This window comes from Pantherophis guttatus, chromosome 14 (genome assembly GCF_059756535.1).
Source record: "Pantherophis guttatus breed Tessera chromosome 14, ASM5975653v1, whole genome shotgun sequence".
NCBI lineage: Eukaryota > Metazoa > Chordata > Lepidosauria > Squamata > Colubridae > Pantherophis > Pantherophis guttatus.
Genome location: NC_142076.1, coordinates 2,374,286 through 2,393,569, shown reverse-complemented (window position 1 = coordinate 2,393,569; position 19,284 = coordinate 2,374,286). Strand labels below are relative to the sequence as shown.

The 19,284-nt window shown below is 45.4% G+C and overlaps 1 protein-coding gene across 2 annotated transcripts in view; it reads right to left on the bottom strand.

Annotated features, from left to right (window-relative positions):
- Nucleotides 1-1,116: 1,116 nt before the first annotated feature.
- Nucleotides 1,117-19,284, bottom strand: part of PRKCB (protein kinase C beta) — a 234,733-nt gene continuing 216,565 nt past the window's right edge. Inside the window, exons 16-17 of one of the 2 annotated variants that reach the window (XM_034420613.3) lie at nucleotides 19,041-19,181; nucleotides 1,117-1,388 (exon numbers count right to left, since the gene is read on the bottom strand). In XM_034420613.3, coding sequence (XP_034276504.1) covers nucleotides 1,236-1,388; nucleotides 19,041-19,181 — 294 coding nt within the window. In that variant the 3' untranslated portion in view covers nucleotides 1,117-1,235. Of the gene's footprint in view, nucleotides 1,389-4,653; nucleotides 6,968-19,040; nucleotides 19,182-19,284 lie in introns of those variants that run through there. The other variant, XM_034420612.3, reaches the window with a different exon arrangement.

Here is a 19,284-nt window from a genome sequence, read left to right as displayed (position 1 = left end):
ACCAACAAAGGAGTTGGGGTGGGTGGGTGGGAGGGATTTGGCTAATTCTTTCAGAATGATTAAGACCATTTCAGCCTTGTGGAATAGGATCTTCCCCCCCCCCAGGAGATCAGGATCCCTCCCATCCTTTGAAATTGGATGCTGCAAGTTGTTAAAGAGCTCGTGGGCTAGGATGGTGGCTGAGCCCTAGGGGTTGAGATAGTGTCTTCTGGTCAGCTGCATTTTTTTTCTTTGATATACATCTGTTTGTTTTAATTTTTACATTATAAACTGCCCAGAGTAACTGTGGAGTGGGGCAGCCTCAAAACTGAAACAAATAAATAATAACATAAACAAAAGCTTGTTTTTAAAAGCCAAATTTAACCAAAGACTGCAAATTACCCTAGTGACATTTAAATGCCCTCTTATTATTTATTTTTCCTTTTGGGCTTTTTTCTCCTGCCCCCAAAGCAGCAGAGCCCTAAGCTACACAACAAGTAAACCCATCAACTGCATTAATTAGTGGTGGGAAGGAAATTTGGTGCTAAAGGTGTGTTCACAGCCACTAAAGAGGGAGACAGTCATTTTAGAAACAACTTTAGGACACCAAGTTCTCTACACCAACGGAAGGTTTGTTTCTGGCCTGAACAACAGGGTTGTCTGGTGTGTGTGTGTGTGAATATAGTGCATAATGTAAAGGGGGGGGGGGCTTTGATCCCATGGTTGTGGCCACCATGTTGTTTTTTTGGATTCTTGGACACCTTGGAACAACAACCAAACAATAATATGGGGTCACAGTTGCAAGCATACATGTGGAGGCTATGAAGCATGCTTAGCATTCCAGGACACAAAAAGAATCAGGGTTTCAGTTCAGAAAAATTGCAAAATACAAAGACAGAAGTCTCTTACTTTGAGGCCAGAGTCTTGAAATCAGACAGAAATACACTGGCTAGAGATTCTGAGAATGCCAGCCGCTCTTTACCTAGAACCAGTGGGAGTCCCTCTGTGGATCGGGGTGTCTCTACCATTTGGGCATACAAAGAGGAAAGGACACTGAAAACCATCAGCCACCTCGGCTCCTACCTGGGATCGTGTGCACCATCAGCCCCGGAAGACTAAAGACCATGAGAGCGTGGGGTGGGTTCAGGCATACATTCACACACACACACACACACACACACACACACACACACACACACACAGCAACCTGGAGTTCAGCCCTACGAATACAACAGTAGGAATATTTGCCAGGTGGCCTAAACGTGAATGACAAATTCAGGATTAGTGTAGGAGAAGCCTGCAAACTCATTCTGGTCCAAATTCATGATGAAGAGTTTGTCGGTGGGCGTGAGTTCCACAGGCTGCCTCGTGAACTCCTTATCGAAGTTGGAAGTGTCGTGCTTGTCTTTCTGTTGGATGAAAAAGCAAAAGAATTAAAAGCAGTGCGAGGGAAGGCACAAGGAGGAGCCCCCAGCAAAAGGGGCCACATCACCCAAGTGCTGGGGAAGGGTGAGGGGGTCCCACTGCCGTCGCCTGGCTAGGAGCACCTCTCCAGATCAGTACTTACACAGAGACTCTGCTGGTGCAGGAGGAAGCCACCACAAGGCTTCCAGAACAGCCAGGGGCCCAACACAGATGTGGCGGTGGTGGCAGCAGCAACGGAATGGAGGAAGGGGCTCCATTTGCTGAGTGGCTCCACCCTGCAGATGCCCTCAGCAAGTGGGGCCCTCGGATGGACTCCCCTGCAACCAAGCTGAGAACTGCCTGAATTCAGGAGCAGCGTGAGGAGCCACAGGGGCTGTGAGGAAGACACAACTGCTTGTTCCCCTTTCAAGTTCAGAGGGCCAGAACAACGTTGTGGGGCTCACATGATATGAACCAAATGCAGAGTTGAGAGTTGAGCATCCCGAGAATAGCCGTTTATGTAACAGTTAGCGAAATCCCCATTCTTTGGAGGTAAAGATACAAATCCTGCCTACATGATGCCAAGTCATATGCCCTGCGTCTCTGGACGCAGAGTGCCTCCAAGAGATTGCTCAAAGTTGGTTAGATTTGAATGCAATGGAAGAAAAAAAAAGATGAAGCCACACTAGCTACATTCCATGTGAATTAAACTGAAAGGCCAATAAAATGAAATCTGATTTATTATCTAGCCTCGTCCGCAGCGTTGCATCCAGAGACCAAGAGCAGCTCTTGAGTTCCACCGGCTGATTTTCATAGGGCAACAATGAAAGGTTGACTTTCCAGCCTCCCCATGAAAGAGCCTGGAAATTAAGCCCTCAAAAAGTGGCCTCTTTCATGCCTCCACTGGTTTTTATGGCCAATTAACTGCAGGACAATTTAATCATTCAATTTAATTATTTAAAATAAATAAAAAAAATATTTGGATTTTTGTCATTCACATTTTATTTTGCCCCTCCTTTTGCATCCTTTCTTCAATGATTCTATTCCACCATTTCTTCGACATTATGTAATTTTTGTCCTGTGGCGAGTTGACCTGTGGTGAGTGGGCTGTGGTGAGTTGGCCGAAGCGAATTGTCATAGACCAGTGATGGCTAACCTTTTTGCTATCGTGTGCCAAAAGCTGGGGGAGTGTGGGGTGGTTGCGCGCGTGCGTGCCCATAATTCTATGCGCCCTGCCCCCCCCACGCACATGTGCGCGACCCCCCATGCTCCCCCTGCTTTTGGCATGTGATGGCATGGTGGGCACAGTAGGCCCGTCTTTTGCCATCCCCAGGCTCCAGAGGCTTTCTAGGAGCCTGGGGAGGGCAAAAACAGCCTTCCCCACCTCCCCGGAGGCCCTCTGGAGGCTGGAAATGGTCCATTTGCTGACTTCCGTTGGGCCCAGAAGGCCCAAAAATCAGCTGGCCAGCATGCACATGCGTGCTGGAGCTGAGCTAGGGCAATGCTCGTGTGCCCACCAATATGGCTACGTGTGCCACCTGTGGCACGTGTGCCATAGGTTCGCCATCACGGTCATAGACCCTGCTGAGCAACACAGACCCCCATTTTGCTTTGAACATTGGTATGGAAACAAGCATACAGCTGCAGGAAAGGGAAAATCCCCCTTCAGCTCAACTATGGGAGGTCCTGAAGCTTTCTACCTCACCCTTGCTCCACCTAGGAGAATCCTCCACAATCTGGTGCTAGTCAAATGTGTTGGACAGAGTCTCATCATGACAAAAGGGCCAGGGGAGTTGCAATCCATGGCCCGAGACTGGGCAAGGTTACTCTAGGCCAGTGTTTCTCAACCTTGGTAGCTTGAAGATGGGTGGACTTCAACTCCCAGAATGTCCCAGCCAGCTGCTGGCTGGGGGATTCTGGGAGTTGAAGTCCACCCATCTTCAAGCTTCCAAGGTTGAGAAACACTGGTCTAGGCCAAAGAACCAGAGGACAGGGGCCCCTTGTTATTGTAGGTGGTTGTGTCAGTTATTACTGAAAGGTAAAGACAGTTACTGATGAAATCATGTGGACATGAAGAAGCCGGAAGGAAAATGAACTGAAAACTATGTTTCATCTGTTTCCTTAGAAGGGTTACAAGCAATGTGTGTGTTCCCCTGGGTAACCTTCCCCATGTTTTTTCTCACAGTCACTCAATGGGAAGTGTGGAGAAGCACAATTTGTTATTTCCATCTCTCTCCTGCTTTCTCTCTTCCAGGAACCCTTTCTAATTGCCCAAAAGGACAGCTGGCTCCGAGCAAAGCTGTGGGCCGATGATGAGTCATGGGATGATGACCACATGCTGCCTGATGTGACAGAGAAGCTTTCGGGCAGGTGTGGGACCTTGGCCAAGGCCTCCCACAGAAAAATTGCTGTGGGCTTTGAAAGAGCCAGTAAAGGAAAGTTGTGTTGTTTGTAAGCATCAGAGAAAACTGGAGGCACCTTCATCATTTGGGCTGAGAAAAGAGCAGCCCTCCTGCTTTCCTTAGGCACCATCGGAATATTTGGGAAGAAGTCAAGGTCATGCCATCTCCAGTGGTGGATGCTTGGACAACTATCCCACATAGCCATCACATCTCGTCACGGACTCCAATGATGCAATTTTCAATTGCTTAAATTCCCGAGTCCTGAGTTGATTGAGGGCTCCATTTCTGTGGAGTTGGAATGTTAAGCTCTTATCTCCAAGACCCACATTCTCCAGGTAAGTGCTACTACACGGGTCTTGTATTGCTCTCCCTGAAGGTCTTGAGGAAACCAAACCATCAACTCAATGGTGGTAGATTTTAAATTTTGAGTTAGAGGGTAGCATTTTGGGAATAGAGTTCAATCCCTGCTCAATGCAAGAACCCTAAAGAATCATAGAAAAATTCTGGGGTTTTCTATTCAGAATTTTTAACACTCTGATGCAGATTACCTAATATTTTGTAGAGTTGGAACTAAAAACACCCATACCTGAAATTTCAAATTTTTACAGAAGGCTTTATTCCTTTCTTTTTTAAAAAATTGAGGTTAACATATATTTCTAAGGAAGGATCCTAAACCTTGCTGAAAGTTCATTTTGAAGTTTTCACATATCAAGTTCAACAGTTTGGGCCCTAATGGTTTCTAAAAAGTAATAAATGTAATGTAACTGTTAATGCTATCAGATTTGAACTTCTGAGCAGAGATTTTGCTTTCAAATTATTCCCTTCTCATTGAAGACCTGTTTTAGAATAAATTGAGGTTTCCTCAAAATAAGATTTACTTTTTATTTTATAACTGTTTCTGGAAAAAAAAGTTGGCATAACATAAACAACTCAAAATCAAACTGGTAGTTGCACACCCCACAAGCATGATGTGGGAAAGAACAAAAGAGAAAGGTATGCATAATCCAAACTTTAAAGGATCTTTCTTTCTTTCTTTCTTTCTTTCTTTCTTTCTTTCTTTCTTTCTTTCTTTCTTTCTTTCCTTTTTCTTTCTTTCTTTTTCTCAAAAACACAGACAACTTCAAATTCCAACAGAAAATATTTCTTATTCTATGAAGAATATTAGCCAAAACAAAAATATTTTACAGCTTCAGTCAAATTACACACAAACTTTTTGGATTTTAAATATCAGCTTAATTTTAGTAAAATACTAAATTTTTGACACAGATAAAGCACGGTGGGACATATGGAATTTGTTAATTTGGCAGCTGGACAAACGGCACCCCCCTCCCCCCAAATACTTGCAAAGGTGCCACACAGGGTTGATACGAATTAAACATAAAAACTAACATGGAATGGTAGATACAAGGTTGACCATTGACTCCAAGATGGAAATTTTGATGGCCAGGTTGGGGACTCCTGAGACAAAGTGATGACATTTTGCTGAAATGTGCCTGGGCAAGGCAACCTGAGCTAAAAAAAGAAAAATCAAAAGCAGAAGTTGCTCCATAAACTCAGTTCCAGCAGCCAATTCCCCCTCTCCATGGGAACCTTCTCATTTTCCTCTCTTCTAGCACCGAAAACCAAACCAGGGCTTCTCAGTTCTGACTGGCTCTGGAGGACCTTCCTGGCCTCTTCCCTTTCCCTCCCCTGGAGCCGTGTCCCCACAAAGCCTGGGGTTCCCTCTTCTCCACTCTCCAGAAACACCGAATCCCACCTTCTACTGTGCCGGGTCACTTGGTCCAACATTGGCAGCGCTTCTCCATCCTTTCAGGTGCCCGTTTTTCTCTGAACTGAACCAGCCAGGAAGTATCATTATCCTCAAGAGGAGGCTGTTTTCTTCCACCTGAGACTCTTGGGAGCCACTCTCTTTCATGCTGGGACCATCCAGGGATTCCCCCAGGAAACCTTCCCGGCTATCTACAACGATGTCGTCAGCATGGCTGGGGGAGACCAGACAGCGTTTGTCTCTGTGTGCTGCTTATGATTTTCAGTTAGCCTTGGGAAGGCCAGATCCAGTTCCAGGACTTCTTTTATGTGTGAATTTATTAATGCAAATAAACAGAATAGTTAAGAAGAACATGAGAAATGGCAATAACTGATGGTGGAATTCCTATGGAGCCCCCTCCATAGGAGGGCAGCTGTGTAAACTTCAAACATGGCCCACATGGGGACAGAAGCTGCCTGCTTCTGCCTCCCTCACCCCATCTAACTGGCATGACTTCCTTCAAAGGGTCTGGAGACCGTCCTGGTCCCCCATCTCAATCCCCTAGGATTTCTGGGAATAAGAATAATAAACATCCTGGAGTATGAACATCTACTGACAGGCTTCACGGATTCCCTGACGTTTGGGGAACTAAACGCAGGCTGTACCCGAAGGCCTCTGGCAGCCAGTTCTGAGTCATCGTGATTTTTGCAGGTGCCATGGAAATAACAGAGAATTGTCTCTCTGTGCAGATGGGCTGCACATCAAAGTGAAGCGAGAAGACCAGGAGGCAGCATCCTCTAAGCAAGGGACCAAGGAGCTGAGCCAAGTCGCATCTTGCAAAGCCAGAGCACGTCCACTCCTTTTGCCAACTGCTTCCTTGGGAAGAAGCCGAGTGGGGCGGAGGAGAAGAGGAGAGCACCATCAACAGGTGCTCAAGATCCAGAGGCGTTTCGCTAACTTTAAAGGAAGTGGGTCTTTCCAACGCTTGTCTCCTGCTAAGCCTCCAAGAGGACCTGATCTTTATAGACTCACAGCCATAACCCTTCCGTTGCTCTTTCTCCTCCCTGTGCCACAGATGCAACCACACTCAGTTGCAGCTCAAGTCTTTGAAGGATGGTCATTCCAGTATCACCACAAAAAAAAAAAACATATATATCCAAAGCATGACAGCTAATGGTTGCAACAGAGGGTGCCACCACACAGCAGCCAGGACCAAATGGAGATGGCCATGGGTGTGCAAGGGGTGGGGATGGGGGGGAGGGGGAGGATGGTCTACTTAGCTCTTGACTTCAGGCTTAAAAAACTCAGAGTTAAGAAAGGAAAAGCCTTCAAATTCTGATTGGTCAATGTTCCTGATGACTTCCTGGTCAGGTGGAGTTAAGACAGGTGGATGGCGGGTGAAAAACCGGTCGAAGTTTTCAGCATTGCGTCCGCACTATGAAAGGGGAAGAAAAGAACTCATGGCAGGTGGCAAAAGGAGCAAAGGAAAAAAACCTGAATGCAAAAAAGTTGGATGCAGCTTGTTATGTCCCTCTTGCAGCCTTGCCAACCACCCCCACCCCCGCCCCGCAATCTGGGCTGCAGGCAAGTCATTCCTCATGAGCAAAATGAGAGAACCGAAAAGAACCAATGCAAAATCCTTATGGCCCCGGTGGCAGGAGGGAGCAACCCAGAGTCACTGAAGTCATGGATGGGAAGCTGGGGACGACTCTCGGCTGGCCTCAGCAAGTAATTGCAGGAGGAGAATGGATGGCAAGGCAATTACTTGCAAGGCTCTGCCAGACACATGCAAGGCTGCTACATGCAGAGCTTCTCTGGCTGCTCAGAAAACAAATAAAGGCTGCCTTGGACTTCTATCCCACGCTGCTGCCCAGTTCGCCAGGGCTTCCCATGCACAGGACCCCCAGGGAGTTTCAGCCAGGGCTGCAGCCGCTTCACATGGGACGCCGGGCATAGAGCACCAGGGGCGGGGTTTTTCCTCTTTTATCTGCATGCAAGCCCACTGTGAACAGCGAGGGCCTTTTGACATTGAAAAAGCATAAAGAAATTGAGCGGACAATTTTTCTGAAATGAAAAATTCTGCAGCCATTTCTTCAGGGAAAGGCCGCATCGCAACCGTGCTGAATTTGGTGCCTCGGTGGGAGAAGGGCCACCCTGATGTCTTTCTTCGGGATTCAATGGCATTTAAGGCATCAGGTTAGAAACCGGGAGGCAGGGAGTTCTAGTCCCACCTTGGGCGCAAAGCCATCTGTGTGACCTTGGACCAGTCACTTTCTCTCGTCTGTAAGAAGGAGGCTCTGGCAAAGCACTTCGGAAAAACCTTGCCAAGAAAACGGCAGAGACTTGTCCAGGCAGTCTCCAAAAATCAGACACGATTGAAGGGAAGAAAAAAATATTAGAGGCTAAAAAATCTGTTAGGAAATGATTGCACAGAGAAGAAGAGCCTGTTTATACCCATCTCTTCTCCCTCTTGTCATTAGTAAGAGCAAGAATTTCTCTGACACCCCCCCCCCTTTTGCTTTGAAAGACATTCCAAATTTGCCTTTATAAACGGAATAACAACTGGTAGGAAAACACAGGAGAATTTTTTTGCCTGGCAACTGAAGGCAAATGGTGGGAATCCCATTTGACCAGATCTGTTTAAGAACCAAGCCATAAACACTTGTCAGTCACAAAACCCTGGAGAATGTTGCAAATGCACCCAATGAGGGCCCTGGGAGGGTCCAGAGAAAAAGAGGCAAGAAGGAAGGAAATGCTACTCTAGCAAACCGATGCAGGGCTGCCTACAGGTAAAGACTCCCTGATCCAGAAAATCAGACATAAATAATGTGAATTGGATTCCGGCCTAAAACTTTTCCAGCACAACAAGATGCTGAAAACCTCCCTGTCACTCTGGAAATGGGCTTTAGGTTTCTGTGGCCAGACAAGGTTTGCATTCTAGTCCACAATTCAAACTCAACATTACACTGCAATTGTGATTTTAACAGATTTAACAGATTAACAGAGTTGGGAGGGACTTTATAGGTCATCTAGTCCAGGGGTCTCCAACCTTGGTAACATTAAGCCTGGAGGATTTCAACTCCCAGAAGTTGAACTCAGGATTTCAACTCCCAGTTTTGCTGGCTGGGGAATTCTGGGAGTTGAAGTCCTCCAGGCTTAACGTTGCCAAGGTTGGAGACCCCTGATCTAGTCCAATCCCCCCACCCAAGGAGGAGACCCTACACCATTTCTGACAGATGGTAGTCCAGTCTCTGAGTCTGCTCCCCTTTTGGGGGTCTGTTATAGAATAGAACAGAATTCTTTATTGGCCCAGTGTGGTTGGACAAACAAGGAATTTGTCTTGATGCATACGTTCTCAGTGTACATAAAAGAAAAGATACATTCGTCAAGAATCATAAGGTACAACACTTAATGATAGTCATAGGGAACAAATAAGCAATCAAATCATATCAAATCAAATCAACAAAAATCAAGGCAGCAGTATTTTCACCTGGCAGCTTTTTAAAAGGACAGAGGAAATTCCCACATAGGGCGATGCCTGGTTTGAACCCAGAATCCTTCCTAGAAGAATTCAAGTGCAATCAGCCAAACACAATGAGAATATCAGCTCAAGCAGTCTTGATGCCACCTGGCAACATAAAAAGAGTGGCCCACCCATTCCCTTCTTTTACTTGCTGGAGAAGAAGTTGAAGCTTTTGACTTGGTTTCCCCCAGCTGGGATTCTGTAATCCACCATTCCAGTGGTCAGATTGTCCAGCCTCCAGATCATACCTTGGAAGCCAAGACAGGAAGCCACAAATGGAAGAGACAGAGCCGCATTTGAAGGGCTGTGCCGAGTAAAAGCTTGCCAGTCAGTCCTGCTGGCCTCACAATGATGGGCTCTTCATTCGTGGCTGCTTTGATCAAAGCAGCTCCAGAGCTTCCCTTGCTTGGCATGAGGTTTCCGAGGAAAAAAGTGGAGCTTCAAAGCTTCCCTCTTCCCTGCTCATGTACACAGCTTGAAAGCTCACTCAGCCTCGGTGGCGGCTCTTCATGGACTCTTTTCAAGCCCCCTTGATGGCTTCTTAGCTATCATTTGCTGAGACAAATGGATTTGCATCATCCGTAAACTGAACGGTAGGAGTTGAAATCATTCAAGGCTGATTCAAAAATGCTTTTTTCCAAAGGGCAGCTGGACTTCCTTGGTTTTGTCTTTGAAAACATTTTGCTTCCCATCCAAGGAGCTTCTTAGGTTCTCTTCGAGAAAAAGAGATGGATCTTCATTCTTGGATGAGAAGCGAAATGTTTTCAAAGACAAAACCAAGGAAGTCCAGCTGCCTTTTGGAAAAAGTACCCTTGGGACAACTATGACCTGAGAATCTCCACAGACATTCAAGACTAACTTTTGCAAACTGTCCTCACAGTTGCTGACTGGAGAAAGGTGATGTTGCTCTGAGCTTTTGGGCCACAACAACTACCCAAAAGTTCACCGCCCAGATTCCAAGAAGAGGCTAATCACAGGAGAACTACATCCTGAAACAGGGTCACTGCCTCCTCACCAGTCAGCCTGCTTGCCATCTCCCAGCCCAGCCAAACCAGCACCCCTTCAGAGACTCCCTTCTGGAATTCCCTTCGAGGGAAGCAGCTACAAACACAACCAGGACTCCAGTTGACAAGAAGGCGAACAAGGGGGCATGGAGGGGGTGGGTGGGAGTGGTGGGAACAGAACCAAGAAACCCAACATTCCCTTCCACTCATATTATGGTGATTTCTTACCACATTTTCTGGACAATCTAATTTCCTTACTTCCTTTCCCTTTCTTCTCTCTCCAGGATTAGAACATTTTCAATAGAGAGGCATCCTTCTACCTGTCCCGTATTTCCAAATTCAAATACAGCATTTTAGTGCACACAAAGATGAGCAGAGTCTGGTTCCAGAGGGGCTTCCTTGTCTTTCTTCAAGATACAGGATGGCAATTTCAGCACCAATAGAATATTTGTACTTCAGAGTTGAACTGTAGGGTCCTTGGTGCTCTCCGAGCTTGGTGGTTTGCTTGCAGACATTTCATTATCCATCTAAGTAACACCATCAGTGCTAGAAGGGAATGGGGTTTCCTCTCCGTTTATTTACAACTGACTTGTCCTGTTGGTGTTGATTAGTGTTCTCAGTGGCTGCTTGATTAGGCTGTTGTTTACTGTTTGGTTTTATTTTGTCTGAATGGGTTGTTATAACAGAGAGCAAACACCACTCCCCACTAGCACTGATGATGTTACCTAATTGGGTAATGAAACATCTGCAAGAAACCACCAAGCTCAGAGAGCACCAAGGATTCCACATCAACGTTTCCTGGCAAGGGGCTCTGGCTTTTCCTTAATCCTGTTTTTAGGAGAAAAGCCTGGAAGAGGAACATCTGTGTGCACACACATCTTCTGTGCAACAGGAAGGCCTGCCTATTCGGATCGTCTGCCAGAGAACATATAGGCCAGATGGTACTGAGGCAAAACTGCCAACCAAGGCATTCTTCCAACCACTACATTCCTTCTGTCGGCCTCTTCAATGTGGGGTGACAAAAGAAGAAGGTTGTCAGAATTGCCAACACAATGCAGGGAAATTCTTTTGCGCATTCTTTGGTCTCTCATTGTGCTCAGTGTTTGCAGCGACCCCAAGGCCACCAGGAAGCAGCTCCGTTTGGAAAGGAAGGAAGAGTCCCTTCACTTCCCCAGGTGCAGGAGGAGCCAAGCATCAAACCTGCCCCACGTTTGGCACTGAAAAGCTCACAGCCCTGCTGAATTGGGCGTACTTGCCTTCTGAAGAAAAATGCATTTAAAAGTCTTCTAATTATTGACTACGTAAAACGATTTACATTATAATATAGCTATCTATACCTCCTTCTCTTGTTATTTTTAAACTGTACTTCTTTTAGCATCGTCTTTTGAAAAAGCTGCTCTTCTGTATGAAACAAAAGATACCCATGCTCAAAATGTCTTTCCACAGGAGTCCCAGAAAACACGAATCTCTCCTCTCCTAGCCAGAGAGAAGGAACTGGCACCTCCGTCTCTATGATGTGATCTCTAAGCCCATTATGACTGATAAGGGACTCACTACTTGCCACCCCCCCACCTTTCCATTGGAGATTTGCCTGACAAAAATCCAACACCCAGCCACCCCCACGGTTTACCCAGGGGTAGAGTCATCCTTGGCTCCTGGGTGGCCCCACCAGTCACCAGAGCTCTGGAGAAAGGCGGAGGTGTATGCCGAAATCCACCAACCATGGAAACCAACCAAGTCAGGGAAGAAGCCGGAATGATTCTATTTTTAAGTGCACAGGAAGCTGAATTAAATCTCTCCCCTCTCCTGATGTACATTTTGAGAAACGCAGGGATAATTACATGAAGTTCATTTGCATTAGAGATTGGAGGCAATCAGAAAGCCTGGAACTGGGTTCCTTGTTTTGCAACATGTGAGAGGTGGTCAGATTTTGGCGGTCCAGTCCTGGAACGGACTCAACAGTCTGACCTGCTATTTGATCTCCAAGGTAACCAGGAAGCCATAATGCTACATGAAGGCAATGGTGCAGTATAAAGAACAGCCCTCCCAGCTTTGCACCAGAAGAGGGGCAAAGCAGGGGTGAAATCCAGCAGGTTCTGGAGAACCGGTAGCGAAAATTTTGTGTAGTTCAGAGAACTGGAAAATGTCACTTCTGGCTGGCCCCAGAGTGGGGTGGGAATGGAGATTTTGCAATATCCTTCCCCCAGGAGTGGGGTGGGAATGGGGATTTTGCAGTATCCTTCCCTTGCTATGCCCACCACACCACACCACGCCCAGCAAGCCATGCCCACAGAACCGGTAGTGAAAAAAAAAATAGATTTCACCACTGGGGGAAAGGAAGCCTCTCCATTTGCCATGCCAATCCCCATCTCCCTCCAACAGGCCAGGAGGGGGCCCTGGAAGAGGGCAGGAAGGAAGGATGGAAGATCTCTCCCCCACTAGGATGTTTTCAGTTTTAGCCTCCAGCCCTGAGATCTGTTAGGGCTTTGTCATCTAAGGGCTAAACAAATCCAAGACAGATTAGCTTTCAGAGAGGCTGCCAGTTTGCTTCCCAGTCCCGTTCAAGGTCGTGCTGCTCTTGATCTTTAAAGCCCTACGTGGCATAGAATTAGTTCCCTGAAGAACTGCCTCTTCCTGGTCGCATCTACCCATCCCATCAGGTCTGGCAGGAAGGGCCCGTGGTGGGTCCCGTCTGTGAGGGAGGTCTAACTTGATGGGGTTTAGGGGACCAGCCTTTTCTGCCTCTGGAACATCCTCCCTCCTAAGGTGAGGTTGTGACCTTCCTGACAGCTCTTGAAACCTGAGCATCCAAGAGGGAGCCTGTGCCCTGGCTGTTTTACATCCTATCTCCCATCTTGTGATCTTGCTTGCTTCGTTTTGTTCCATCCAGTTTGTTTTCACTGGTCTTATTGAATGTTTTAACCCCTGGTTTTATTGTTCACTGCTCAGAATCACTTCGCATGAGATGAGCAAATTGATGATAATTAAGATAGTTTAACCAAATGGAGTCGAGGGTCTTTTCTTTCCTAGGGACCGGGCTGGGGCGGGTCTGATAAGGAGTCTTTAATGTGCTTTCCCTTTGCACCATTTCCCGACTGACCTCCACGAAGGCCATAAGGCATATTTGGTTAACAAGACGGCAGTTCTGGATTCTGCAGAAGGTAACTTCGAGCCTGTCTCTTTTGTGAATGAGAAATAACAACTGTGCTTTCTTCAATGAAAGGCTAGAAAGTTCCTACCAGCAAAACTCAGTCTCAGCATAGAAACAGAAGTGGCAAAACAATGTTGTTGTTTTTTAACCAGAAAAAGCAGGGCGATATTTAGGGACAATACAAAGTGGCTCTAGGCTGCTTCCAGGCTTGCCAAACTGACCTCTCTTTAAGGAGCAAAATCACCTCCTTTTCAAGCAGAAGCAAAGATTTCTGTCCCCTATAAATATCACAATTAGCAGAAATGCCTGGAAATAAAACTGTCACTCTCAGTGCCACATTAATGTCCATACCAAGCTCCAGAATAGTCCCCTAGAAGAAGGAGATTTATTTTTTACGGCTCACTAAAGAATCACCTCCAGTATTTATAGCTAGAGGAAAATTGACTTGCATTTATTTACAGCTGCTGATATCAAGCTCGGAAAATAGTCCTTTTATTTCAACTGGTCAGAATTTGCTTTCAATGCCAAAGATGCACTTAAAAGTCTGAAAAACCAAAAAGTGACCCCTGCCACTATTTATTTTCACTGATGGTTGAAAAACATCACCAGGCCAAGAGCAACCTGTCTGGAGGAGACCCCAATCTTTCCCGACAGCTGGCAGTCCTGGCGTCTACAGAATGTGACCCCCCCCCCCAACAGAGCAGATCCCTCCTTAACACCAAAACTGCAAACTAGCCTGATCTGGTTGGTGTAATAACTATTGGTGGTTAAATGTATTGAGCCGGTTGAAGTTTAGTTCCAGGAACACGGAAGGGCAAAGCAAAAGAGTAAGGGAATCCAGAGTAGAAATAGACGCAGGAGATGGATATGGAAGAGGAAAAGTCAAAGGGAGATTGGGAGTAAGGAATGGAGAATGTTGCAGAGCGACAGGACACGAGAACCTTGGAAAAAGGTTCTTGCAACTTCCCTTTGGGAGAACATAGCCTAACAAATGGACTTGGCTAGAATTCATCTACTCATGGGCTTATGTTTTGCTTGAAAGAATTTTTAATTCTACCAATCAGAGAATCCTTCTAGACCACGGGTGTCAAACTTGCGACATCACGTTGTCATCACGTGATGTATCGCGACTTTTCTCCCCTTTGCTAAACTGGGGGTGGGCGTGGCCAGCGTGTGATGCATCCAGCCCACGGGCCAGGAATTTGACACCCCTGTTCTAGATCCTCTTTCTGGAGTCATGATGGAAGATCCATCTTAGAAAGTGCTGAAGGGACAGTCCTCTTCCTTCTCATGGTCACCTTTTTATGGGATGCTACAAAGTTCTCTCTTACTCACTGTACACCTTAAGTGAACAACTGGGCTACTCACTGGGTAGCTTAGATGGACATTTCATCAGTGCATGGACAATACTCTGCTCAACTCTTATTTTCTATCTACAGTTTCCAGGGAAGTCGAAAGACTTTTAGGTTGATATATGAAAGTAGTTTGGACTGAACAAACTACAACTTAAATCCAAAATAAAGGTAATATGGATACATTTCAATAGTATAAAGCTCACAGTTGGATTTAGACAAGGTTGCTCTCCTTGGACTATTTGGGACTTCTCTTCAAGTTAACCCTAAATGGAGAAGCTTGGAGGGCAGTGGTGGTATTCAGCCGGTTCTATCCGGTTTGGTCAAACCAGTAGCGGCGGCAGCAGTGGGCTCCGCCCACCTGCCCAGACGTCATCACGTCCTGTTTTTGACGTTCTGCGCATGAGCGGAAGGTCCTGCGCATGCATGGAGGTGGCACCTGCGCTCACATTCGTGAACCGGTAGCGAAGGTAAGTGAATATCACCCCCGTTGGAAGGTATCCTTTGGCAGAGGACCTGGCCATATCTGGCTCCACAATGAGGCAAAGCCAGGGTACGCAGCAGAAACATACCTTACCTAGCTTGCTTATCATCATAGGTTTGATGATTAAAATGAAAATGTATATTGCAATATAATGATATAAACCCTGGTCATTCATAATTGTGTCCTGAGCTGGACACAAGAAGGACACAGTTTGTGTTGTAACTTCACAACACATTTTCCTCCTTTGGCCTCCTCCATCCCCCAATCCATCCAATAATTTTCACTAGGAGGGAGAGACAAAAAAACAGAAGGGAGCCACCGGAGAACTTTCTATTCCGAGAGTCCATGTGCAACAAAGAGCTCATGTCCTGAATAGCGGCTGATTTCTCATTGTGTTTGACTGAATTATTGCTTCCTGCTGAGTAAGCAGAGCTGCTGCAAAGACTGTAGAAGGAACTTAAAAACTCCAATATCTCCGCAAAAAAGGAAAGGGGAGAGAACTAACAGAATGTCGGCAGGCGAGTTGAAAAAGTGAGAGCTCAAGGAGAGATTTCAGGTTTCTCTACTGAAAGCAAGCACAGATAGGAATTCCAAACACAAATCAGTAGATTGTAAAAAAAAAAAAAAAAAAAAGCTTACAAAGTTGTTAAAAAAAGAATTCCAGTAACTGTTGTACTTGAGATGGAAGATATTTACAATAGTTTAATTTTTGCATGTTTTTCTCCCTTCTCCACAGTGTGAGAGCTTTGAAGCCATTCTCTCAATCAGAGGGATGGTTTTCTTCACAGGCTGTTTGCTTCTGACCTAATCAGAAATAGTTTTTCTACCACTTTCCACCAAGTCTATCCCCACGTCTTCCTTCTTGGAAGAGCCTAGTGCTTTTCCATTCCCTTTCTCCTAACCAGGAGTTTTCTCTCAAATCTGAAGAATTCTCCTCTTCTCTCTCTCCCCATCTAGTCATCCTACAGCAGGGATCCCCAGTCCCCAGGCTGTGGCTCACTACTGGGCCATGGCCTATTCGGAACCAGGCCGCATGTGAGGTGAGCCGAAGCATGTGCACATGCATGTGCAGCTCCACTTGTGCAGTGTCCCAAAGGCTTCTCTTCTCTCTTGTGCGAGTGAAGCTGTGCGCACACATGTGCACAACAGGCTGCCACTCGTGCAGCCCAGTTCCTCTCTCCCCCCACCAGTTGGGCTGCCAAGCCACCTTTCTCAATGTCCAAAAGCAGACCAGTGAGAGTAGAGGCTGAATGGGATGAATACACCCTGCTCAGCTTTGCTGAGTCACCGAGGCTGCCTGTGCAGGACACCTGATCTGCTTTTGAAGTGTTGGGCAGCCTCGGTAAGTCTGAAGGAGCACAAGGCCACACCCCCAAAGGCTCCTCTTCTCCACGCCGATGGATGAAAGGGTTCAGGGGAATGATCTCACACTGTTTCAGGCCTTTCATCTCTTTGCAAAAGCTTTTGGCATGGGGAAACCTGAAGGAGCGTGAAACTCTACCCCAAAGATTTCTCTTCTCTCTTGAGTGAGTGGAGCTGTGCATGCATGTATGCACCCTGGCCCAGTTCCCCTCTTCCGCTCCCCACCAAGCTGCAAGTGTTGGGAACTGTGTCCTAAAGGAAAAGGAATTCCTTGCTTCTCATCCCAGGGAAATAGGAGGAGGCTGCAGGCAGCAGTCATCTCAAACCTTAGCAGTTCATATAATCGCAAAGGCATTGCTTGGGGTAGTATTTATCTTCTCTGGTTTACCATTGGCTTATGGTTGATGTGCTAAGGGACAATAACATTCAGAAGTTGATAAAGAGTTCTCCAAACTCTATCCTCCCCAGCAGGGACAACCTTAGTTTCCCCCATTTATCTAAGTCTACTTTGATTTTCTGGACCAAGGGTTCATAATTGTCCTGTTTTATTGTTGCTGTTCTAGCCGTCAAATGAATCACTAGATACTTCACTTTTTTAACTGCCTGTAGTTGTGAGTCATTTACTAATTGCTCTACTTGCTTTGTTGTCATATTTTTTGTTATCATATTTGTTTTTTCTTTGTTGATTTTCAGGCCTGCTACTCTTCCAAATTTTTCAATTTCTTTTATTAACTTGGGGGTTGTTTCTATTGGGTCTTCTATAAAGAAGACAAGGTCGTCCGCAAAAGCTTGGACCTTGTACTCCTCTCTCTTGATCTTTAGTCCTTGTATCTCTTTGTTTGCCCTAATTCTAATTAATAAATTTTCTAGCGTTAAAATGAAAAGCAAAGGGTAAATATTAAATATTTATCTAAATATTATGTAACATGGAATAGATGGTACCAATGGATAAACTAGAGGAAAGGAAATGGGTAGAGATGAAATTTAGAAGAAATTAATATAACAAAAAACAGCACTGTCAGAGGGATAGAATATGGAATATCTTACTGTATGTTTGTATATATGTACATATAATACACATAATATATGTATATAGAATAATGGAAATTAGTCAATAGGTGAAGTTTATGTACTGTATATGTAAATTTGTTTCTCGTTTGAGAGAAACTTGCATGTTTTTTAAATGGTTTTTTTTTAATAATAAAGTTTAATTATAAAAAAAAAAGAGTTCTCCAAACTCAGAGTTGAATCTCTGTTGGTAATGAGATTGTTTGGGATGCTTTCAGGTCAGAAAACCTAACAGTGGGACAACTGAGTGATTTCTGCTATGGAAGGGAGGCTCCTACAAGAGATGAGATGAACCATCTTCATTAAAAGGTCAATGAAAACTAGTAGAATATCCAGGACTTTGGCATGTGTTAAATCAGCAATCTAATCCAAGGATACCAAAGGACTATATAGGGAGATAAGGAGATGCACCAGACTGGCTGATTTGGTAATTAAAATTTTGGCAAAGCAGCAGATTTGCCAAGTAAGGTCCTTAGATAAGGACCTCTTAAATAAGGTCCAGCTGGGCAGTCGCGATGATGCAACCATAAAAATTCCTTGTCTGGGAAGAAGGAATGTATAATTGGCCCCTCTGATACTATTCAAGAAAAAGGGGAAGATGAATCTCTAAAGGTCATCTATCTGAGAGCCAAGGAAAACATTCTGCTGCTGCTACTGCATGAGGATCTGTTTGCTGTGCCTTCTGGTTCCCAGAGTATCACAGTGCACTGTTCATGTGGGAGGAAGGTCATAGGGAACAAATATTCAGACTTGCATGAAAGCCAGGGGTGAAATCCAGCAGGTTCTGACAGGTTCTGGAGGACCGGAAATTTTGAGTAGTTTGGAGAAGTAGCAAATACCACCTCTGACTGGCCCCAGAGTGGGGTGGGAATGGGGATTTTGCAATATCCTTCCCCTGCCATGCCCACCAAGCCACATCACGCCCACCAAGCCACGCCCACAGAACCGGTAGTAAAAAAATTTGAATTTCACCACTGATGAAACCCCATCACTTTCTTTGCTCTGTGAACTAGGAAGGTGGGTGAGTGAGTATTAGCCCCCCAGAGTTCTTGAGAGTCAGTTTAAATTATTAAGTTTAAATATTTCTCAAAAGATTAAGGGGAAAGGGGATAAAGATAAAATCTGGGAATGGCTTACCACTAGAACATTAAAATAAGAAAACAAAGGCTTGATTTTGGCTGCTCGAGAGCAAGCTATTCAAATGAAGGTTAGAACAGAAAAATCATCAAATGATTCAAAGTACAGATTGTGGAAAGAGGCAGAAGAAACAGTAGATTATAGCCCGTGCAAGAAGATTGCACAAACTGATTATAAACAACATAACCCAGGAAAATTACAACTAAAAACAATAATTTTGAATTGCCATGTAGTTCTTTCAAGGAAGCAAGGGAATTGCATAATGGAATTGTCATGCGTAAACCCTACATTCCTCCAAATTAGTTCTTAATCCTGAACATCGTATCCCTTGTCTGAGAAAGAAAATATCTTATTACGAGCGTCCAGAAAGAGGCCTACTGCTCCGGGGCTATAAAAGAGAACGGAGAAAGAAAGGAAAGGAACTTACAGCTTTGGGCTTGAAGGGAGGCTGGATTTCTTTCTGCTCGAGTTTGTCCCAATCAATATATCGGAAAAAGGCATGCTCCTTGATATCTCGTTCTCCTTCCGGGCCGCACCCCAACCGCTTAGCTGGATGCTTGGTCATGAGCTTGGGAAAAGGAAGAGAACATGGTTCACCTGCCATCTTTCAGAATGAGAGAACCAGGTTAATAACTATCATCCTCAACCTCTAAATTGCTTATTTTCTACAA